The following is a 22622-nucleotide window of genomic DNA, read 5'->3' as shown; positions in this document are numbered from 1 at the left end:
TTTCATCCTGTTTGTTTTTTTTATGTCTGTTGACTTTTATTTAATTGTTATCATCGTTGCTATAAAATACAGACAATTATGTTCATCTCTCTTCAACTCTTGTACTATTAAGTATCTATCTATCACTATTAGGAAGAAAACAAGCTCAGGCCGTTCTTAGGTGTCCAACAAAGACCACTACTATTGCATATCAATTCCTAGCACCAGGTGAACGAACATCCAGAGGAAAGTAGAAATAATACAGCCCCTAGATAAAATCCTCAAGCCTATATATATCGTCTCAATGCCGTTTACTTCTGTCCCTCTCCTCCGGCTGGATGTGGACCATCCGGATAGATTCAGTCTAAGCTCGTGGGGATGTCATGCAGGGATCAATCGGGGTTGAATGGATAGGGGTCATAATATGCAGTATTATTGATCTATCATATTATTATCTTGGTTATTGTCTATGTCTTTGCGCCTTAGTACTGGTGTTTATAGTTAGATCTGTGAGGTGTACTTAAGTTGGATCATAAAATGGGATGTATGGGTGGGGCGGGCTGTCAATATATATTTGCTCCGCGGTTGGGGACTGCATGGTACTATTGACCAGCACTGAGAATGAAGGAAAGAGAAGTACATATTACCCAAAGTATATTGAGAGGATGTGACTATGGTTTCTTTAAGAGAAGCCATATTTTATTCAACATAAAAAAATAACTTATAGGTTTTTGTAGAGACGAAAGAGGGCACTTATGGCTCTTATATAACTATATTGTAACTAATAATAACCTTTTATAACTGCAAATAACTATTCAAATGATAACCACTAGCTGTCTTTGTTATACCCTCGTCACGCAGCATCTGGAGCTTTAATCCAATGTTGATGTACTCACATCAGTACTGCTACTACTACTAAATGCTCATTCTATGCCCAAAAATGACAATCTCAAACACTTTATCCTATCAACGAGAAATGACCTATTCACAATTGAAAAATCAAACAACCAACTCCCCACTCATAACCCGCACCGCACTTCCCCTCAACTCCACCGTCTCAATCTTCTTCTCACCACCAGTACTCTTCGTACTAACAGCAACACTAATATCCGACCTCCTGCCCATCTCCACCCCCTGTACAATATCATACTCGACATTCCCCTCACCAGCATTAGTCAAAGCCAAATAACTCGACAACCCACTCGCCGCACTGCCCGTCGCCGGGTCCTCAAAGTTCCTCAACAACATCCTCGACCGGATGACCTTCTTCCCTGTCGCTTCATCATGAACCCCAGGAACATAGAAGTAAACGACAATGAGACCAGCACCTTCCCACCCCTCATCAAGGTATCCGCCTTGCGAGACAGATTTGCAGGGAATGACTTCCCCGCTCACGGGGGCTTCCGTGGCAGCCAGCGCCTCCAAGCTGGGCAATTCAACCAAGACCTGGCTCATGCCTTTGACGATGGAGAAGACCGGGAAGCTAGCATTCTTCTCGTTAGAGAGGAAAGGAGTCAAAGAAGGATGCAATCTCAGCATCTCTGATAGCGGGAACCGCGATGAGTGGATGTGCACGTTGTGTGCGATTTGAGCGGCCACTACACCGCCATCTGATGAAGGCGATACGCGAGAAATGGCGAATGGACCGGCTTTCGTGAGAAGAGTCGTGACATCTTTCCTGTCGGACTCTTCCGGAGAATGCTGCAGGAACCAGGAGACTGCGCCGATGGTGGGGTGGCCGGCGAAGGGGAGTTCTTCATCTGTAGTAAAGATGTCGATTTTGCGGACGGAGGGGGTGGCGGGGTCCGTGGGGTGGATGAAGATGGTTTCAGAGAGGTTGAATTCACGGGCGATGGTTTGTTTTTGGGACTGTGTGATGGTGTTGTTGGTAGGGAGGAAGACCACGCCCAGCGGGTTGCCGGAGTAGGGGGTGGTGGTGAAGACGTCGAGGGTGAGGAAGCGGAGGGATTGGGTCATTTTTAATTGTTGATATCAACTTATTCATTCAATAGTGGTATATGTGATTATTTTAAGGGTTGAGGAATGGATGGGATCATGGATGGTGCCGAAGTATAGATATAGCTGGGAGGAGAAAAGTGTATGAGTCATGACGTGAAGGGATTGGATCAGGCGATGGTGGGGAATCTCCACGCCCTCCGAATAGCACGCGGATATCCCAGGAACCATACTTCTCCAGCTCGGTTAGAAGTGATGGCTCCACTAGAGGCTGCAAAATGCCGGCACTTGTGGATGGGGTTTGATTTGACAATTGGGATGCCAGAAACTTCTTTCGGTGTGCGGCATGTTCTCCCCGGTGCTTGCACGTGGAATGCTACCCACAACGTCCGTTGGTCGGGACTTCTAGTCTACTGGTGCGATGCATGTTATGCTTGGGATGCAGTAGCAGCTGATCGCATCTTAATCATATCTTCTGTAGCGACCTGGATAGATCCGGTGTGAATCAGCAAGTTAAATTACAACTGCTACTTCCGTTAGGAATGCTGCAATGTGCCCCACGACATGTAGACAGGAATCTCTAATGCCAAATAAGCATCTAGACTCATGATTTAGTTTTCAGCTCAGAGACTACCGCAGATTAGAGTCCCTTGCTTTTCGCAGGTCCAAAGATTTGCGCGACCACGTGTCTCTTGAACCATTGCTCGTTCTAAGCAAGGGGAAGTCTGTGTGGATGGCATACGCTAAAGATCCGGCACCATCGAGTACCCACCTGACGAGCTTATTCCAGTAGTCTGATGTTGCCAGACCAGATGTAAAACAGTGAAATCAGACTAGTTGCTGAATTTGGGATTGGATGGCTGCCTAGCTCAACATTGAACTACTCAAGTATTGTAGAAGATGCATTATAGCAAGAGGGCCTTGTAGCGCCGCCTAGCATAATCAGTGCCTAGGAATGCATAATTGCTCTGTTGCGCCCGAGTAGTCCAGGTGCACAACACCTAATCTAGTGCTCACATGGCTCGGGCAACGGTAGTATTGATTAAGAAGGGAGGGTGAAGTGATTCATGAACTGCCATGCCTATGTTTCACTCAAACAATCAAGACTTTCCACAAGATAATGTATCATATAGCAAGGGCCACTGATATTTGCTGAGATTCACAGGCTGATTGGTAAGAAGAAAGTGGAAGCGCAGGTTATTTCCTGTCTAGGTAGGCGAGAGGTAAATTGACTATGTAAATGCTCTGACACCACGTAGGCAAGCTGATCTGTTTAGGTAGCTCTTTAGTAAGAAAACTGCCTAGCTAGTTGGTTTCAGAAGCACAAACCTCATACTTAGTTGCCTGTTGTGCATGCGTCAGCATCACAGCCCCATGCCGAGATAGCGTTGATGACGAAGTATCGTCGAAGAGGCATAAAGGCAGGCTGTGCAATAGTATACTGCTGAGGAAGACATCAAAAGAAGAAAGATACACTTGTTTCATGTCTAGGTTTGCCACGAATACACGTAAGGAGACGAGAGAGGATCCTGCATAACTCTGATAAGCTGAGCCACGGCTGCTGTCGAACCTGAGCGGAACCGACACGTTGTTCGATCGCATTTCTGATGTCATTCGCGACATGATCTATAGAAAATCCGGCCATTCTCCACAAAGTATGTTATCTCGAGACTTTCACATCAGATCCCAAACAAGTAGGCACTGGGATGATGTTGGTTGGACAGTCAAGACTCCACTACATTTGCAGATAACGTAAGGGATGATATAAGTAGGTGCGGCTCGTATTGGTCGTCGAAGGCTCAAGAAGACGTTCACTGAAGCAGAGCCAAGTGTAACCAACAAGGCTTGTCCAATGCTTTGTGGTGAACAAGCAAGCCGTGGGGATCGACGCGGCTCCTTATCCATCTTATGTACATATACGAGAGGGAGTTTGCGGTCTGACGGCCTGCAGTGGCTCAGTTGTATCAGAATGCCGCAGGGGATGACTCTACTTGCGGGCCAGAGCGGAATATGTTTGCGTGGGAGACAGTGCGATCTGTTTACTGTGCAACCTGATCGGCACGGTCATATCTAACTGGCTTGTCATATTCTGCAGGCTACGCTGTTCGCTTAGCTCAGAATACGGCTCAGGGCGTTGATCCCGTCTGGGTTACGACCAGCAAAGTTAGGTTTGAGGATGGGATGAAGCGTGAAGAATAGTGAGATAATGGTTTAGCCCCAAGAAGGTAGACGGGTGGATTGCCGGGAGAATCCTCCAATAGCCCTGAGGACACGAGGAAAGTGTATCGAGATACTGTGATGCTAAACAGAAGTAGAAGGTGGCAAAGTGCTGATCGTTCGATCTGACACGCTCCCCCCACCCAACAGACTCGGATTTCGTCCCATCGATGTTGCGGGTAGGGATCATCAAGGCTCCACTTGGTAGCAGGTGGAAAATAGCCACGGATTCTGGCATTCCTTCGTCGGAGAGTGATAACCTCCGATGCCTCGGGATAGATTCCGCTTAATCTAACATCGGCGTTGAATTCCGGAAAACGCCATTGTAGAAGCTTTGAAATGTCCGAAGTGATTCTTAGTCTAGCAGTTAGTCGAAGTGAATGGAGAGGTAATATCTACCATCTCCATAAGAGGGAGTTTCTAGGGATAGCGACCGACCACGCAGTACTATGGTGGTAGGAAAATCAATCGAGATCGCCCGGTCACACGTGGTCGCAGCGCCACGAGAAAACCGATAAGATCATGGTCTGGTGGAGGAACCTAGCAGGTAACAACTTGACCATCTTCTAACCGGGCTGGTAGGGCGTCCATTCAGGCCGATCTTGCCTGTGCTTGGTCTGCCCACGCGAAGAACGTTGTAGATGACTAGTCACTAAATTAGGGTGGGACTGAACCACGCCAGGAGATGTTGGCTGAAGGAGGGTGAAAGAGGGGAAGAAGGAAGGGGGCGGGGACTTGCAGCCGAGCAATGACCGAATCATATTTGTTGCGAGAGGAGGAAGGTATCTTGAGTTCGAATCTGACCACAATAGCGGGCAAAAAGGTTCAGAGTGTTTCAGCGGGATGCGACAGCAAGAAGCACCGCGACCAGCACAAGGCCGATGGAAGCAGGATTGTGATGGGGGCCAGAATGGGTGCATATGCCCGGGTGGGCTTAGCATCCACCAGCCATGACCAGCGGGCTTGCTGACGTCCTGTGCGGAGATCCCCCATCGTCGTTTCGTATTCCTTCTGATTCATCGCAACAGGAATTAGAAGGATCTGGCCTGCCTGGGAGGATTGCGTCGAATATGCTGCAGCATACTACTTACTAACTGGTCCACAACCCCTGTCGTTCGTTTCCTTGCGTCTAGCGGATGACCCGATCCAGCTTATTATTATCATCTCTTACCGCCGAACAAACAAGAGATACTTCTTCCGTCGTCATCGCAATTCATCCCCAACGTCGAAGATTCAACATCACCATCTATCTACAAAGAGAAACGAGAAAACAATAAAAAGAGTGAAAAAGTGACAAACACAGACAGACAAAGAAAGAAAGAGAGAGAAAGATAGAGTCAGCTCGATCATCGTGATGGAACAACGCAGTTCCCCGGCCAGATCGCTAACCCCGCGAAAAACCACCACGACCCCCCAGCTCAGTTGCGAACTCTGTCGCAAGCGCAAGGTCAAGTGCGACAAACTCACCCCCTGTACCAACTGTGCTGCTTCGGGCACGGTCTGTGTCCCCATCTATCGCACACGACTGCCCCGAGGCCGACATGCTACTCGTCCGCGTCGAGTGTCATCGCCTCCGCCCACATCAGCTCCTGGGGAGACCGATCGGATGATTCAGCCCACGGTCCCTGTCAATGAGGATCTCCAGGAACGGATACACCGATTAGAAGCTCTCATCCATGGGATGAGCTCCCACTCCCATACACGAACTCCGTCCGCAACTTCGCGGGAACAGGTGGGTTACACCCCTGCTATTTCAGCCTCGCGGAATGCTGACCTCGGCAATGACCAGTCCGTCCAATTGTCCGACACTTCCACATTCCAAACGGCCCCTAATCCTAATACTTCCCCCATTTTAAATAGTTCTATTGTTTCTAAGCGTCTCATGTTGCAACGGCCCGATCAGTTCTGGGCCGACTTGGTGGATGAAGTAGGTCTGCCAAATTGGACCAGGAAGGAAAGATTGCTGACGCGGACACATGCAGATTCACGGACTCCGCGATGTGGTCGAATCATCGCTGGCTGGAGGACAAGAGGGCCCGATCCCTTCCTCCGACTCGGCCAAGGCCGAGCCACCCAATGATGACGGAATCCAGGTTCTTGGCCTGGGGGCTAGCAATCCTTCTGCAGCCCTACGGTCCATGAGTCCGCTGCATAATCCGGTGGTCGCTCGTCAGCTCTGTGAAGTGTACCTCCAACAAGTCGACCCCGTGATCAAGATCCTCCATCGCCCGTCGCTGAACCGATGGATGGTTCAGGGCGAACCCTATCTGGCGTACGCCGATGGCCACCCTTCAGTAGAAGCACTGGGTTCCGCCGTCTGCTACTCGGCTATTAGCAGTATGACGGAAAACCAGTGCTCAGTAATGTTTCATGCCAACAAGCCAAATTTGTTGGCTGAGTCTCGTGTGGCTTGTGAGACGGCCATTGGCCGTGCAGGTTTACTCACCAGCCGCGATATTACCGTCCTGCAAGCGTTTATTTTGTATCTGGTATGAATCGGACCTGACCCAGAAAGAAGCGAAATCAGACTGACTTTCTCTAGGTAGCTAGGAGATCGGAAGATCGGACTCCGGCTGTCTGGACTCTGATCGCGCTGGCTGTACGAATTGGAAAAGGCCTCGGTCTTTACCTAGATCCTGAGACAGAGACCTTTTTCGATCAGCAGATGCGGAGGCGCCTGTGGTTTACCATTTGCCTGATGGATTTGCAGGCCTCATTCGGTCAGGCATCCGAGCCACTTATCAGCGTCGACGAGTCGGCATCCACAGCTCTTCCTCACCACATCAATGACTCGGACTTTGATCCGACCACGGCTGCACACTGCGACCCCAACCGGGAGGGTCTGACAGACACGACCTTTGCGCTGGTTACCTACCATGCACAGCGGACGGGTCGTCTTCTCAACTTTGCTCAACACGATCGCAAGGTCGACGGGGGCATTTCAACTCCCGCATCCTCTACCTCCGGCACTTCAACATCCCGCTCCCGCACATGCGACCCCAATTGGCCGCAGCAGCAAGCCCGGCACTTTGAACAAGAAGCACTGCGACTCCTCCATTTCTGCGACCCCGGCACCTCTGCGTACGCGTGGTTCACCTGGCACGGCACGCAGAGTCTAATAGCGACGGTACGACTGGCAGCCGCACGACCGCTTCAGTGGCACGGACGAGCACCGCCGCCTCGCCGCGAGGGTAACACCGAACTGCTGCGTCTCTGCCTTCCCGTGCTGGAGAAAGCGCAGCTCATGCACACGGATCCCCGCGCCGAGGGCTTCCGCTGGTACGTGACAATTCCCTGGTACGCGCTGGCGATGGCTTTGGCGGAGTGCTATGTGAGCAGCGACACTGCCCTGGTGCGGTACGCCTGGCCGCTGCTCGAGTCGTCGTACCTGCAGCATGAGGCGACGCTGGGACGGTCTCTCGGCGGCCCGTTTGGGCAACTCATGCGGCGTATGAGAGAGAAACTGGCCGTACCAGCCGCACTCCCACCGAGCAGTCTCCCTAGCACCAGCTGGAGCCCAGCCACTCCGCCAACATTTTCGGGCGTACCTCGGCCGCAGAGCAGTAATGATGATCGACTTGTGTCCGGTTGCTCTTGGCCGGTGCCCACCGGATCCACCCCGCCTGCGGATCTGGAGATGCCGTCTCTCCTTCCGGTATCCACCTGGGAGGCGCTCTCGCCGCCGTCGTTGGACAACCCTTCTCTCTTCGGGGTACCTCCAACGACGACGGCGGTGGCGGACGGGATGGATCCGGGGGCGGATATGATGTGGGAGGAGCTGTTCTCGGGGATTCCGTTCAATGAGATCGCGGGGCCGGATATGTTCTTTTTTGATATGAACTGGGGGAGTTAATAGTAGCTGGTGTGGCTTGTTTAGTGCTGTTTTGCTAGTAACGATGAAATGATTGTGATTGAAGCGAGAATCTGAATCTAGACACACTTGGCGATTCCTTTCAGACAAGACATGAACCTGTTTAGTAGTTGTGGGTGGCGGGGTTAAAACCCGCAAAAGACGATTAAAGGCCGATGCCAGTGCTTAAATATTTATAGTTCTCCTAGTGTTGTTGATGCAGTAAGCATACTGTTCAATTCTGAAACAAACACGAGTAGTACTAAATCCTCTTCTAAGCCTAACACAGCAATAGATCCCCATGAATTTACCACCGTACCTCTCCCTCTATCACTCCCTTCCCCTACCACATCCCCACCCTTAAGCACTAAACTAGTAGCCACTACTCAAACCCCTCTAAGCATCAAAAATCGGCCTCTTAGCCCTAAAAACAAAAACACTCCCAACGACCCAAGTCTGCACCTCCCAAAAATTATCCCTAAGGGCCCTCTCAAACTCAAATGCATTATCCTCCTCATTATGGAAAACCCCATGATTCAAACACCCACGTCGAATAATCGCCGCAAACCAATTATCCTTCCTGACCCCCTTACCCAGCACATTCGCACCATGAACCACCCCGTCCTCCGTCATGTATTTCTTGATGTGCGTGAAGATCTTGCATTTGCTGGCCATGGGGACGGGCAGGCAGTGCAGGAGGTAGTACATTGACACGGAGTCGAACTTTTGTTTCTCGTTGGTGGAGTAAGTGTCGGGGAAGGGTGAAGGTTGCAGGATGTCGGTGACTATGCCGTGGGTTTGGGTGGAGGGGTGTTTGCAGCGCGCTAGGGCCACGTTGAGTGCGTGCGTTTCGTTGTCCACGATTGTGAGGGTCGTGCTGGACGGGATCTGCGCTTGGTTGAGGTAGTAGCCGGTGCCGGCGCCGATGTCTAGGTGGTTTTTGCCCACGTTGGACCGGAATAAGGGGATTAGGTAGGTGCTGATGCGGCAGCCCCAGGCGAGGGTGCTCACGATGCCGAGCACCCAGATGTCGTAGATGAAGAGGCGCCAGGGGGTGTAGATTTGTTCTTGAGGTTGGGGTTGGGGTTTGGGTGGGGTGGAGGTGGTTGTTGTGGTGGTGATGGTTGAGGACATTTTGAATTGATTTGATGGAAGGATTGATTGATTGAAGTGTTGAGTTATGCTTGTTGTTTTTGAAGTGATTGTGTTGTGATGATGATGGTGGAGTTGTTCGTGGCGGAGAGACAATTTATAGTTCATCCTCGGAGAGTATACAGTGTCAGATCGGACAGGACTTCGGAAAACGTCAAAGACGCAGTTGCATGCCACATGGACATGAAACTGATGCAGAAACAGAAATAAAGTTAGAATCCGACGCAAAACTGAACGGACAACTAAGGACTTACTCCGACCTACTCCGACCGGCTTTTGATAATGTCACCATCGGATTCATATTGTGGGGGCCAAACGCTTCTAGTCAGACTATACACCGAGCGTATACTAATCCGTCCGGCAGAAATTGAGAGAAATTGATAAAATAGAGCAAGTCATGGAGAGTAGAACCATAACAACACATTGCCTATACTCTACTGATCGAAGACAATGGCCCCTCCCATCCTAATCATCGGCGCCGGCCTCTCCGGCCTCACCGTCTCCCGCAGTCTCACCAACGCCTCCATCCCCAACATCGTCTTCGAAGCCTCCACCCCCGACCGCACCCAAGGCTACGCAATCAGTCTCCGTGAATGGGGCTACACCTCCCTCCTTACAGCCCTGGGCGACCTGCCTCTCCGCAGTCTTACCCGGGGCGTCGCCCCGGACCGCATCCTCGGCGGAACCGGCTGGATCGACCAAGCCCTCCGGGACAACCATACCGGAAACCTGCTAGTTGCTCCAGACCCAGAAGCCAAGCAATGCATCGTGCGGGCAAACCGGAATGCCCTCCGCACCTGGATCGCCGATAGCGGCGACGAGGAAGTGGACATCCGCTACGGCCACCGTCTCCGCAGCGTGCAGGGCTCAATGGGCAACGTGACGGCCACTTTCGAGAACGGCGCAAAATACCAGGGCTCACTTGTCATCGCAGCTGATGGCGTGCACTCTACTGTGCGCTCTCAGATCCTGCCCCATGTGAGCCCGGATATTGTGCCCGTGGTGGTGTACCATGGGGAATTGGAACTCCCGCGCAAGGAATTCGATAATCTTATTCGTCCGCACTCCGGACCGTCGAATATTCTAGCTGGTGTGGGCGATGGGTTTAATACACCTATTACTGTGTGTAATATCACCCCGACGCATGTCCATCTCGATTGGTCGTATTCGAGACCGAGTATAGCCGATAAGGATACCGAGGATCCCCTCTATCGGCCGCATGTCTCTGCCGCGGAGGCTAAGCAGATTCCTCCGGCACTGCTGGAGGAAATTGCGTCCCGGGATCTGGCGAGGCCGTGGTCCCAGCTGCTTAATGCTGAGGCGTTGCCGACTCATCGGGTGTTCAACTGGGTGAGTCGGTGTGTGTCAGTGACGAGGGAGGATGTGAATGCTGCGCAGAAGCAGGGGGTGGTGTTTATTGGGGACTCATGGCATGCGATGCCGATTTTCGGAGGTGAAGGGGGTAATCATGCCCTGGTTGATGCGGTGGAGCTGGCGGAGGCGTTGGCGGGTAAGCAAGGGGAGTTGGGTGCTGCTGTGACGGGGTACTATGATCGTGCGTGGAGACGCTGTCAGGAGGCTGTGAGAAGGTCTAGGCAGAGGTTCTTCCAGTTGCATCGGCCTATGAGGGAGTGGATGGAGATTGCGAAAAAGAAGAAGATGATGGCTGCTATGAAGGAAGTGGAGGCTCATTGATTAGCAGCTGTATCTGGTATGCTGGGAGTTATGTTTGTATGTCGAGATAGTTCATTTAGTTCCCCACTGAATTTGGAGTTGATTGTATGCAGTGCATTGATAGCTTGTGGGATAACCCATATAGTGTTTGCTATGTTTACTACAATATAAGAATTATCAATATTATGTTCGGTCGTCAACTATAATAGGAACAACTGTTCTAGTAACAATAATGGGCTTATGAATCTGATTTTCCAAGTCATGAACTGTGCTTGCGACATATTGGTCATGGAATGAGAGTAAGCCACCATTTAATTATCACTGAGCATTGGTCTAGCTATTCAAACTGAAGGACTATACTCAGCACAACTGGTATGAACAAGAACAGCTACTAAATACAAACAGAGTTCTGGAATGAATCTACAACCTCACCGCAGCTGCAGCTGGCTGCCCAACTGCAAACCACCGTCTCTGACTCGGCTCTCCCTCAAACCCAACCTTCCGATCCTCCGCCAACTTCCACAGAACCTGACTCAAAAACGGCGTCAAAGCCTGCTCAACCTCGTCCGGAATTCCTCCATACATAGAGTTAATAAGCTCCGGAAATGTTAGAGCGCCCGCACGACGCCCTCCCCCGGTCGCTGCCATCTTCGCCCGACTTCTCTCCAACGCGGTCAGTACCTGCCGCATCCTCGACTCTTTATGCTGAATATATTCCTTCATCTTAGCGGGAAGATCCTCGATGCGTGTTCCATGCGCTGGATACCCGACCGCGCAATTGAGGTCCGCCATGCGTGACAGGCTGGTCATATACGTGCCTAAATCTTCCACGACGGAGTATCCGTGTCCCAACACATTGTCTCCGGTGAAGAGGGCATTCTCTTCCTCCAGCAGAAAGCACATGTGATCGAAGGCATGACCGGGAGTAAAGACAGCGCGGATAGTTGCGCCCTCTACTTGGAACTTTTGGCCATCGTGGATGGCTTGTTGGCCGAGATCCGGGGTGTTTTTGTACACCCGAGAGGACAGTTCGAGGTTGTAGCTGATGAGGTCGGGGACTCCACCGGTGTGATCGCCGTGCCAATGAGTGAGCAGGACGTGGGAGATTTCTAGACCGTTGGATTCCAGTTGTTCCTTGAGAGCTTCAATCCAGCTTGCTTCACCCTGTTCGGCGTTAGAAGTATTCATGGCAGGAAGGTATAGGTGGACTACCTGGCCGGTGTCAATGAGAATTCGGAATTTGCCCGTCCCCACGAGGTATGTGTTGGTTCCTTGCAGCTGCATGCGCCCGGGATTGCCCCCGAGAATGCGCATCACTCTTTCAGTGACTTGCTGGACTTCGGGAAGACGAGGCAGGTTGGCTTCCTGGCCGGACAGATATTCCTGCCAGAAGGACTGAGCGAAGGGGATACGGAAGGCCATGTTGAGATACCAACTCGTAGCGACTATTCACTCAATTCAGTCAATCCTGGATATGGTTGAACTGGGCCCAATTTGTTGTTCTATACTATCTTCAATGCTTCTATTCTGGTTCTGGAACGGAGTTTAATCGGACACACGTGGAGGCCATGCCATCCGAGCAAATCTGACATCAGCCCCATTTGTCCGTCCGATCCTGCCACTTTTCTTCAACATCCAATCCCACGAATCCTATCATTCCTCTCAGAGTACCTGAAACAAAGTTTAAAATCCGATTCTTATCTGCCGAGGGATCCTGCAGGATTCAGAATCAAAACCCGAGCCATGTCATTACGCCGTCCGACAATGGCCCCATTATGCATCGCGATGATGATGAGATGATGTTGCTGAATCGATTCAGCTTCATTGTCCGAAACGGACATGGAGGGATTCACGAAACTCGGTCGCAGATTCAGACTCAGTTTGCTGAGACGACGAAGGGTATATAGAGAGCATCAAACCTCGCCGTTGCTGGGAATCTCATCTCAGTCCAACACAGCACAGCACAGCACAGCAAAGCAAAGCAATTACCCCTCTTCTCAAAACAACAAACTCTCTCACTCAAACCAATCTAATTTAATCCACCGTTAATCACTATGTCTGCACCCACAAAGCTGGTCTTCTTCGGAAACGAATTCCCCAATGACGATCTCAAGTCCCTCTTCCGCGGTCTGCACCGACACGGCAAGGACCGGCGCTTTCGCCAGCTGGCAACCTTCCTGGAGGAGTCCACTCGCGTACTCCAGAATGAAGTTGCCCAGCTTCCCGAGCCGCTGAAGAAGCTGGTGCCCCATTTCGAAAATCTGATGCCCCTAACCGAGGTCGACTTTCGTCAAGGCCCTCTGGGAGCCGCTATGGAAAGCGCCCTGCTGACCATTCTGGAACTGGGAATGTTTATTGGCCACTACGAGGCTGAGGAGCGTGTCTGGGACCTCTCCGCAGACCGAACCACCTTGGCTGGTCTTAGTATTGGCCTGCTTGCCGCCGCCGGTGTCGCATTGTCCACTCACTTGGCTGAGGTGGTTCAGAACGGTGCTGAGTGTGTGCGGGTCTCCTTCCGCCTGGGAGTCTACGTCCATGACATCTCCCGCAAGCTGGAAGCTCCCCAGGCAGACGGCAGCTTGCTCAGCTGGGCTCATGTTGTCACCGGCGAGTCCGCATCCGACCTCCAAGAGGAACTGTCGCGATACAACACGGAAACGAGCACTCCCGAGCTGCTCAAGGTGTTCATCAGTGCTGCCGACAAGACTTCTGTGAGTGTCAGCGGCCCTCCCTCGCGCATCCGTGCCGCCTTCCGGGCCTCTCAGCGCCTGCGCTACTCTAAGTCTCTTGCCCTTCCTGTGTATGATGGTCTCTGCCATGCGGCCCATCTCTATGACGAGGAGACCATCCATCGTGTTCTTCACCCCGATGGATCCGTCATCCCCACCTCTCGGCCGGTGCAGCTGGCACTACTCTCGTCGCGGTCTGGACAGCCCTTTGAGGCCACCACGGCCGCTGAGCTGTTCCGCGCCATCAGCACAGAGCTGTTGACTGGCACTATCTTCCTGGACAATATCACGGCCGGTATCCTCGACCGTACGGAACGATGTGCCGATGCCACACAGTGCCAGATTGAGACCTACCGCACTTCGCTGGTATTCAAGGGTCTGCTGAAAGCCCTGGAGGCATGCTTCCCTGACCGGACCATCAACACCACCGATCTCATCCCCTGGGTATTCCAGGACTACGGTGCGCGCCAGCCCAAGTCATACGCAGACTCGAAACTGGCCATTGTCGGCATGGCCTGCCGCATGCCCGGCGGTGCTAATGATCTCGACCTCTTCTGGGAGCTGCTTGCACAGGGTCGCGATACTCACACGACGGTGCCTGCGGATCGCTTTGACCTTGAAACGCACTACGACCCGACTGGCGAGACCGAGAACGCCACGCGCACTCCCTTTGGCAACTTCATCGACCAGCCCGGGCTCTTCGATGCCGGATTCTTCAACATGTCCCCCCGGGAGGCTGAGCAGACTGACCCCATGCACCGTCTTGCCCTTGTCACCGCTTACGAAGCCCTGGAGATGGCAGGTGTGGTCTCTGGCCGCACGCCCTCGTCCAACCCCAAGCGCATTGCCACCTTCTACGGACAGGCCAGTGACGACTGGCGTGAGCTGAACGCGTCTCAGAATATCGGCACCTACGCCGTGCCTGGTGGTGAGCGTGCCTTTGCCAACGGTCGCATCAACTACTTCTTCAAGTTTGGCGGCCCGTCCTTTAACCTGGACACAGCCTGCTCCAGCGGTTTGGCTGCCGTCCAGGCGGCTTGCTCTGCCCTGTGGGCCGGTGAAGCCGATACTGTCCTGGCCGGCGGACTGAACATCATTACTGACCCCGATAACTACGCTGGTCTAGGAAACGGCCACTTCCTGTCACGCACCGGCCAGTGCAAGGTTTGGGATCAGTCTGCTGACGGCTACTGCCGTGCCGATGGTGTTGGCTCCGTTGTGATCAAGCGACTCGAGGATGCGGAAGCAGACAATGACAACATTCTGGCTGTCGTGCTATCCGCTGCCACCAACCATTCGGCGGAGGCTATCTCCATTACCCACCCCCATGCTGGCGCCCAGAAGGAGAACTATACCCAGGTGCTGCACCAAGCGGCTGTCAACCCGCTGGATGTGAGCTATGTTGAGCTGCACGGCACCGGTACCCAGGCAGGTGACGCTCAGGAGGCTGAATCGGTGTTGGATGTCTTCGCTCCCCGGACTCATCGTCGTCGGGCCGACCAGCCGCTGTACTTGGGAGCGGTGAAAAGTAACATCGGACATGGTGAGGCGGCCGCTGGTATTGCCTCCCTGCTCAAGGTGCTGCTTATGTATCAGAAGAACGAGATCCCTGCTCACATCGGTATCCCCACTGTCATCAACCCGGCTATTCCCACGGATCTCGAGCAGCGCCAGGTTCATTTGCCTCGAAGCAAGACTGCCTGGCCCCGGGCTGCAGGCCAGATTCGACGCGCCATTGTGAACTCTTTCGGTGCGCACGGTGGTAACACAACTCTGGTATTGGAAGATGCCCCTGAGAAGCAGGTGACTGTGGCCCGAGAGGAGCGCTCGACGCACCCGGTAGTCATCTCCGCCAAGTCGAAGAAGTCCTTGGCTGCCAACTTGGAGACTCTCCTTGCCTACCTCGACGAGAAGCCGGAAACCGATCTTGGTGACCTATCTTACACGACCTGTGCGCGGCGCATGCACCACAGCTGGCGCGTGGCCACTGCTGTCAGCGATATTCCCGCCCTGCAAAAGTTCCTGCGCAACGCCGTGAACAACGACGCCGTGTCTCAAATCCGGCCTATTCCCACCGAAGCTCCCCCTGTGGTGTTCACTTTCACCGGCCAGGGTGCATACTACGCTGGACTGGCACAGGGTCTCTTCCAGGCTCTGCCTTCCTTCCGCGCTGAAGTGCGCCAGCTTGACCACCTGTCCCAGCGACTGGGATTTCCCTCTATTGTGCCGGTCATCCTCGGCGAGGTGGAAGAGGGAACTGCTACGGCCCTGGTCACGCAGCTCAGCATTGTGATCGTGGAGATTGCCCTGGCTCGGCTCTGGCTGCTCCTCCTGGGAATTCCTGCTCCTCACGCCGTGATCGGCCACAGTCTGGGCGAATATGCCGCCCTGGCTGTCGCCGGCGTGCTCTCCACGGCGGATGCTCTCTACCTGGTTGGCCACCGAGCCCAGCTCATCGAGGAACATTGCACCCCGGGCAGCCACGCCATGCTCTCGGTGCGCGCTACCGTCACTGACATTGAGCGTCTGGTTGGAACCGGCCCTGATGCACCCACTTACGAGCTGTCCTGCCAGAACACACACCAGGACACCGTCATCGGCGGATCGATCCCAGACCTTAATGCCATCCGCAAGAGCCTCGAGCCTGAAGGCATCAAGTGTGTCAAAGTCGATGTTCCCTTTGCCTTTCACACCGCGCAGATGGACGCCGTCTGGGAACGCCTCGCCAAGGCCGTCGCCAGCGTGCCCTTCAAGACCCCCAGCGTCCCCGTCCTCTCTCCCCTGTTGGGCAGCGTCGTCTTCGACGGTAAGTCCATCACCCCAGAGTACATTGTGCGGGCTACCCGCGAGCCCGTCCAGTTTGCGGCTACCATCGACGCCGCCCAGGAGCTCGGCATCGTCAATGACCAGACCCTCTGGGTCGACATCGGCCCGCACCCCATCTGCGCCAGCTTCGTCCGCAGCCTGGTGCCTGGCGCACGTATCGTCTCCTCCTGCCGTCGAAACGAGGACAACTTTGCCACCATGGCGAAGAGTCTCTGCACGCTGCACTTGGCTGGCCGCACCCCTTCTTGGGCCGAGTACTTCCGTCCCGACGAGCAGGCCTACTCACTGCTCCGCTTGCCCAAGTACCGCTGGAACGAGGTCAACTATTGGATCCAGTACCTGGGAACCTGGACCCTGGACAAGGCGCATATCAAGAACGGCAGCAGCCAGAAGCGCGCTGTCACCGATGTTCCATCTGTCTCTTCTCTGCGCACCTCCCTCATCCACCAGGTCACCGAGGAAACCGTCGACAAGACCACTGCCACTTTCAAGGCCATCTCCGACATCCAGCACCCCGACTTCCTCGAGGCCGTGCACGGTCACACCATGAACAACTGCGGCGTCGCCACCTCCTCCATCTGGACGGACATGGCCATGACCGTCGGCGAGCACCTGTACCGTCGCCTGGTTCCGGGCACCGACAACGTCCTCATGGACCTGTGCGACTTCGAAGTCCAACACGCCCAAGTTGCCAACACCAGCTCCAACACCCCACAGCCATTGGCCCTTGAAGCCCACCTCGACCTTCCCACCCGCCACATGTCCCTCGCCTGGTACGATGTTGATGCCACCACCAACAAGCGTGCCGCAACCCCCTTCGCCACCGGCAGCATTAAGTACCCTGCCGACCCAGCCGGTGCAGCCTGGTCTACTGAATGGTCTCGCATCACCCACCTCATCCAGGGCCGCATCGACGCCCTGCAGCACCTGGCCGCGGAGAACAAAGCCAGCACACTCTCCAAGCCGCTCGCTTACGCCCTCTTCAAGAACGTCGTCGACTACGCCCCCCGCTACCGTGGCATGGATCGGGTCGTCATCCACGACCACGAAGCCTTCTCCGACATCACCCTTACCACCGACCGCCACGGCACCTGGCACACCCCTCCCCACTGGATCGACAGCGTCTCGCACCTGGCAGGCCTGGTCATGAACGGCAGTGATGCCTCCAACACTAGGGACTTCTTCTACGTCACCCCTGGCTGTGGCAGCTGCCGCATGACGGAGCCTTTGGTTGCCGGAGGCAAGTACCGGAACTATGTCCGCATGTTCCCCATGCCGGACGAGGCCCACATGTACGCGGGCGACTTGTACATCCTCCGTGAGGGCAAGATCATCGGTGTCGTGGAACAGCTCAAGTTCCGTAGAGTGCCCCGCTTGTTGATGGATCGGTTCTTCTCGCCGAACAAGAACGCCGTTGCGCATGCTGCTCCTGCTCCTGCTCCTGCCGCTGCTCCGGTGGTGAAGAAGCAATCTCCTACTCCTACACCCACAGACACTACCACTTCCCAGCAGGCCAAGACAGAGCAGAAGCAAGTCCAGCTCCAACTTCCCAATCTCACCTCTGCTGCACCCTCGACAGCTAGCAGCTCGTCTTCTCCCTCCTCCAGCGGCGTCGCAACCCCCACCACTGAACAGGAGGCTCCCGTCGCCGATGCATCAGCAGTTACCGGTGTAGCTGGCAAATGTCTGGAATTAATTGCCAACGAAACAGGCCTGGGTGTGGCAGAGCTTACTGCGGACGCGACATTCGTGCAGCTGGGTGTGGATTCACTCATGTCACTGGTGCTGTCGGAGAAGTTGCGCAGTGAGATGGGACTAGAAATCAAGAGTTCGTTGTTCTTGGAATGTCCTACTGTGGGGGACTTGACGGGATGGTTGGAGCAATACTGCTGATGTTTGGCCTTTTGTTGGTTTTGGCTTTTTGCTTCTTGTAATTTTGGACATTGTAACCAGAGGAGTAGAGAGTAATTGCATCGCTGTGACCTATCATTTCCGAGCACTTGATCAGAATATCAGAGTAAATGTAGGAACTAATCCCGAAAGGTTTCCGGCGGATAGGTATCAAGGGGGCTATGGAAAGGGGTTACTAGAGTATAAGAAGAATGATGTTAGACACCTTAGATTACAAGGACTCAAAATCTTTCAGTTGGAGTCCATACCCATGATTAGTAAACTAATATATCTTTGTTATACTGGGACTTCGCATGATTGACATGGTGGTAAAACCAGGGTCAACAGAAAGGGTATGTATGTCTCTCAAGTACTATTATAGTGGATGTATGTCCATGACGGTTCATGGTATAATAGGCGTTCGGGGCCATATTCTTTGCTTCTAACGGTGAAGCACCTGCATAGCTAGCATCTTACCTAGGCCGGCTCGATCGGGTGTAAGAATATGAAATGAAATGAAAATGAAATGAAATGAAATGAAAAGAATGGAATATCCATTGAGAGGATTCTTTCTCTATGATGAGTAGATCATGGGAAGGTACAGGTAGCTAATTAGGAAAGTAGGTTGGTATTCTTAAAACTGCTAATAATAGCTATGCCAGCTTATCCAACAAAAACATCTCTGACTTTTCATCCAAACATGACATACGAGAGTAAAAAGAGAGAGGAGATCTAATACATAACAAATCCGAACCAGCAACAAACAAACCCAGCCCAATCTAATCCATGCACAAACAAACCAACAAAAACGACCAATCCCAAACTCAACACCAAAGAGAGAAATCTCAACCAGAAGCATACCTCGACATGCCCCTCAGCTTCGCGCCCCAAAACCAAAACACCCAAGGCGCCGGCACCCCAATCCCAATACTCAGGAAGCCGAGCAAGCTATTCCCCCACCCATACTGCAACTTATCGTACATATACGGTGCAAACAAGGGAAAACTGAAACCCGCCAGACTCCTTAACACAACCGCAGCCGCCAGCCCACTCGCCGCAAACCTCGTATAACTATCAATGACATACGTCTGCATACACTGCAGACACACAATGCTCCCAATACTGAACAACACGATTCCAATATTAGGCATAATCCAATGAATATGTGCTTGCACACTCCACCCATACCAGAACAATCCGACGGGGATGAACAACGAGCCCACGAACATAGCAGGGATTCGGAACTCGGGGAGGCCAGTGTTATTCCGTTTGGCTTTGAGCTGTTTGTAAATGCGGTCGCTAGCGCGCGCGTTGACCTGAGCACCAAGCACGAATCCAATACCCAGGGAAATATAGTTCAGACCGCCGATGCCGACGCTCTCGCCGTAGACGTTCTCCCAGACTTGGGGGAAGGTTGAGAGGAGGAGGTAGAATAGACCGAAGAGGTACGCCATGTACAGAGCAATGACCTGCACGATGGGCTGTGTAGTAAGGAGGATGAATGGTCGAACGAGGGCGCGTTGCAGCGTCGACATCAGACTTGTGTTCTGGGTGTCTGCTTCTGTATGGTATGCTTCGTCACCGGTCTTCTGGCGTAGGGTCCGGGCGCGTCGCTTTAGCAGTGTCGGTGCGTATGTCTCGGGCAGGAAGGCCAGCCCGATGAGTTGGATCACGGCGCCCGCGATACTGGTGGCCCAGAAGACCCACCTCCAGGTAGTTGTTTCGGTGATGAAGCCACCCGCGATGGGGCCCACGACGGGGCCGAGGAGGGGGGCGAGGCTGTAGATACCGACGGCTTTGCCGCGTTGGTCGGCATTCCAGCAGTCGCTTTCACAATGTTAGTTGTTTCATTGGAGAAGGGGACGGGTGGAATGAAAGAAGGGAAGTGGAAGGGCATACCTGAGAACACCACCGCCGATAGCCAACGGCGCACTGCCCGCAATGCCACTCATGAAGCGAAACGCGATCAACTGCCCCGATGTCTGCGCGAACCCGCACCCCAGGTTCCAGGCGACATAGCACAGGTTACTACATTGCAGGACGTAGGCGCGACCGAAGAGTTCGGATAGCGGGCCAAAGCATAGCGGGCCGACAGCGTAGGCGAGAACAAAGACGGAGAGACTTAGCTCGGATTCCACTTCTGAGGTGATGTTGAGTTCTTTCGCGATTTTGGTCAAGGCCGGGGAGATCATGGAGGAGGAGACGGGAGAGATGAAGGTGAAGAGCGAGACGGTGATGGTTACAGCCCATTTCTTGCTCATGCTCCAGTTCTTGGGGTTTTCGCGGTCGTCCATGGCCCATGTTACCTATAGTAGTATATCACTGTTAGTATGTTGATGATATTGGTATGGGGAGTAGACTAACTAGGTGGGCATCTTGGTCTGGGACGAGTTGTCTTGTGTCGTTGAGGGAGACTTGGGATGGAGCGGCCTCCGATGGGACTGATTCTGGGGAAGGTTGAGTGATGGTCAGTTAGGGTCTTGGCCAAGTGTTGATGTTCCATAGGGCTGGCGTGGAGATGGATGGATCCGCATCACGGAAGGGAGACATACCTCCTTCTTTGGCTGCCATCTTGCAGCGATAGATTTCAGAGCACAAAACAAACGGTTGTAAGAGTGTTTGATCCTAGTAGAATGGAATCTATATTATAGTAAATGAAAAGAAAGAAGGGAATCCTGCTCAAGTGCAGACTCTCTTATACCTGATTCCTGTCGGCTTTTAAGACGGCTTAAAACCCGAGTAGCCATAATCCTCAGGCAGCGAATTGCCATTAGCGGCTACAAGCATAGGACTTGCCTCGTTCGGGCTAGTGGCCAGCACGTGTTGGGTGCAACGTGAACTAATCCCATTCCAGACAGACGCGTGTTTGATTGCGGCTCATTGCTTGACTGTTTCCTTCCTTCATATCAACTAAGCCTTCTCAATATGACTCGCGTCAATCTTCACATCATCCCCATCCACCTCCCCCATATCCATTCCCATCATCTCCCTCGAATATACAGTAACCTTCCACCAATATTCCGGATTCTCAAATAACCGATCCATCTCCTCCAGCGAGCGACCCTTAGTCTCCGGAAAGACGAAATACACCATAAGAGCAACACCAAACCCAATCACTGCATACACAATATAGTACCTCCACCTGATCGTAGCAAACGCAACGGGAGTAATCTCCGCAATGACAAAATTGAAAAACCAGTGGGTTGCCGTTCCAATCGCCGCCAAATGAATCCTCAGCTTTTGGGGTGCGATCTCCGCCGCATACAGGAAATTAGCAGCCAAGAACCCAAGCGGGAAGAAAGACATGTAGAAGAAGAGGAAAAACGTCGCTGCGATACTAGCACCGTACGTGTACCGGTTATCAATTGCCCAGACTGTTCCAGTGAGTCCGGCCATGGATGTACCCATCCCCAACGCGGACACGATGAAAAGTGGTTTGCGGCCGAAGCGGTCAACGGAGAAGTAGGCCGAGAGAGCAGCGAAGATCTTCCATGTTAGGACGCCGGCGCTGAGGATAGCTGCTTGCTCTGCTTCGAGGCCGAGGGATTCTTGGAAGATGGTTTTTCCATAGTAGGTTATCACGTTGGCACCGGTCATTTGAGCGCTGAAGTTGACGGCAACGGCGAGGAAGAGACGGTAGAAGAGGCGTTGAGGCCCCCGTTTGAAAAAGTTGACGAAGCCATATTCTGATGTAGAGGACTCTCGGAGGGCGAGCGAGATGGTTTCGATTTCGGCGTCAATTGCTTCGTAGCTGACTGTGTGCGTGTCGGCTAGTGCGTGCATAGCGGCGCGGGCTTCTGCCTTGAGGCCTTTGCTGATGAGCCAGCGGGGTGATTCAGGGAAGGACATGGTAAATGCCAGGAGCAGCAGGGTGAAGACGATTGGTAGTGCCAGAGGGAGGCGCCAGGATACCTCACTCTCTTCTACAAACGAGAGACCCACGTTCACCCAGCTAGCCATGGCAACTCCTGAGGCAATGAAAACGCCGATAACAACGACATTCTTCCCTCGACTCTTGGGCTTTGTGCACTCGCTCTGCCAAACTGGGACGACGGCGTTCACACCACCAGTTCCGATCCCGGAAACTATACGTCCCACGACAAGTTGAGCTATATGGTAGGACGTAGCCTGTATGACTAGACCGATGGTAGCTACTGCAGCAACGGTCATGAGGGATTTGCGTCGTCCGATGCGGTTCCCGAGCTGGGTGATCGAGAGGGCGCCGATGAGGCATCCGATGGTGTATATGGCGACGGCGGTTCCTATGAAATAGATGGTTAGGAACATTGTTGGGAGTATGGATGTGTGAACATGCCCTGGATGGTTGCATTGTGGTTCTTGATGGATCC

The 22622-nt window shown here is 53.1% G+C and overlaps 9 protein-coding genes across 9 annotated transcripts; 3 read left to right on the top strand and 6 right to left on the bottom strand.

Annotated features, from left to right (window-relative positions):
• Positions 1–754: 754 nt before the first annotated feature.
• BO83DRAFT_375083 (PhzF family phenazine biosynthesis protein) lies at positions 755–2185 on the bottom strand. Its single transcript, XM_025530371.1, has one exon. The coding sequence runs from the start codon at positions 1954–1956 to the stop codon at positions 979–981; it is 978 nt and encodes a 325-aa protein (XP_025392326.1). The 5' UTR covers positions 1957–2185; the 3' UTR covers positions 755–978.
• Positions 2186–3559: 1374 nt separating this feature from the next.
• BO83DRAFT_134091 (uncharacterized protein) lies at positions 3560–3970 on the bottom strand. Its single transcript, XM_025526122.1, has one exon. The coding sequence runs from the start codon at positions 3838–3840 to the stop codon at positions 3610–3612; it is 231 nt and encodes a 76-aa protein (XP_025392325.1). The 5' UTR covers positions 3841–3970; the 3' UTR covers positions 3560–3609.
• Positions 3971–5175: 1205 nt separating this feature from the next.
• Positions 5176–8174, top strand: BO83DRAFT_330677 (C6 transcription factor). Its single transcript, XM_025528241.1, has 4 exons — positions 5176–5884; positions 5942–6079; positions 6135–6641; positions 6695–8174. The coding sequence occupies exons 1-4, from the start codon at positions 5507–5509 to the stop codon at positions 8003–8005; spliced, it is 2334 nt and encodes a 777-aa protein (XP_025392324.1). The 5' UTR covers positions 5176–5506; the 3' UTR covers positions 8006–8174.
• A 224-nt stretch (positions 8175–8398) lies between these two features.
• Positions 8399–9136, bottom strand: BO83DRAFT_423475 (S-adenosyl-L-methionine dependent methyltransferase; the record flags this gene model as incomplete). The annotated part of the gene is made up of 1 exon (XM_025535099.1): positions 8399–9136. One exon carries the CDS (start codon positions 9134–9136, stop codon positions 8399–8401), a length of 738 nt encoding a protein of 245 aa, XP_025392323.1.
• A 437-nt stretch (positions 9137–9573) lies between these two features.
• On the top strand, positions 9574–10849 carry BO83DRAFT_454589 (FAD-dependent oxidoreductase; the record flags this gene model as incomplete). The annotated part of the gene is made up of 1 exon (XM_025536981.1): positions 9574–10849. Exon 1 carries the CDS (start codon positions 9605–9607, stop codon positions 10847–10849), a length of 1245 nt encoding a protein of 414 aa, XP_025392322.1. The 5' UTR covers positions 9574–9604.
• A 399-nt stretch (positions 10850–11248) lies between these two features.
• On the bottom strand, positions 11249–12312 carry BO83DRAFT_454585 (metallo-beta-lactamase domain protein; the record flags this gene model as incomplete). Its single annotated transcript, XM_025536980.1, has 1 exon — positions 11249–12312. The coding sequence occupies exon 1, from the start codon at positions 12248–12250 to the stop codon at positions 11249–11251; it is 1002 nt and encodes a 333-aa protein (XP_025392321.1). The 5' UTR covers positions 12251–12312.
• Positions 12313–12882: 570 nt separating this feature from the next.
• Positions 12883–18276, top strand: BO83DRAFT_434282 (type I polyketide synthase; the record flags this gene model as incomplete). The annotated part of the gene is made up of 1 exon (XM_025535779.1): positions 12883–18276. One exon carries the CDS (start codon positions 12883–12885, stop codon positions 18274–18276), a length of 5394 nt encoding a protein of 1797 aa, XP_025392320.1.
• An 842-nt stretch (positions 18277–19118) lies between these two features.
• Positions 19119–20871, bottom strand: BO83DRAFT_434281 (MFS transporter; the record flags this gene model as incomplete). The annotated part of the gene is made up of 4 exons (XM_025535778.1): positions 20826–20871; positions 20638–20720; positions 20173–20579; positions 19119–20100 (listed from the first exon to the last, which is right to left on the bottom strand). Exons 1-4 carry the CDS (start codon positions 20842–20844, stop codon positions 19119–19121), a joined length of 1491 nt encoding a protein of 496 aa, XP_025392319.1. The 5' UTR covers positions 20845–20871.
• A 312-nt stretch (positions 20872–21183) lies between these two features.
• On the bottom strand, positions 21184–22560 carry BO83DRAFT_353635 (sugar transporter; the record flags this gene model as incomplete). The annotated part of the gene is made up of 1 exon (XM_025529059.1): positions 21184–22560. One exon carries the CDS (start codon positions 22558–22560, stop codon positions 21184–21186), a length of 1377 nt encoding a protein of 458 aa, XP_025392318.1.
• Positions 22561–22622: the final 62 nt, after the last annotated feature.

Source organism: Aspergillus eucalypticola (assembly GCF_003184535.1).
Source record: "Aspergillus eucalypticola CBS 122712 chromosome Unknown BO83scaffold_3, whole genome shotgun sequence".
Classification (NCBI taxonomy): Eukaryota; Fungi; Ascomycota; class Eurotiomycetes; order Eurotiales; family Aspergillaceae; genus Aspergillus; species Aspergillus eucalypticola.
This window is presented reverse-complemented; position numbering and strand designations above follow the sequence as displayed.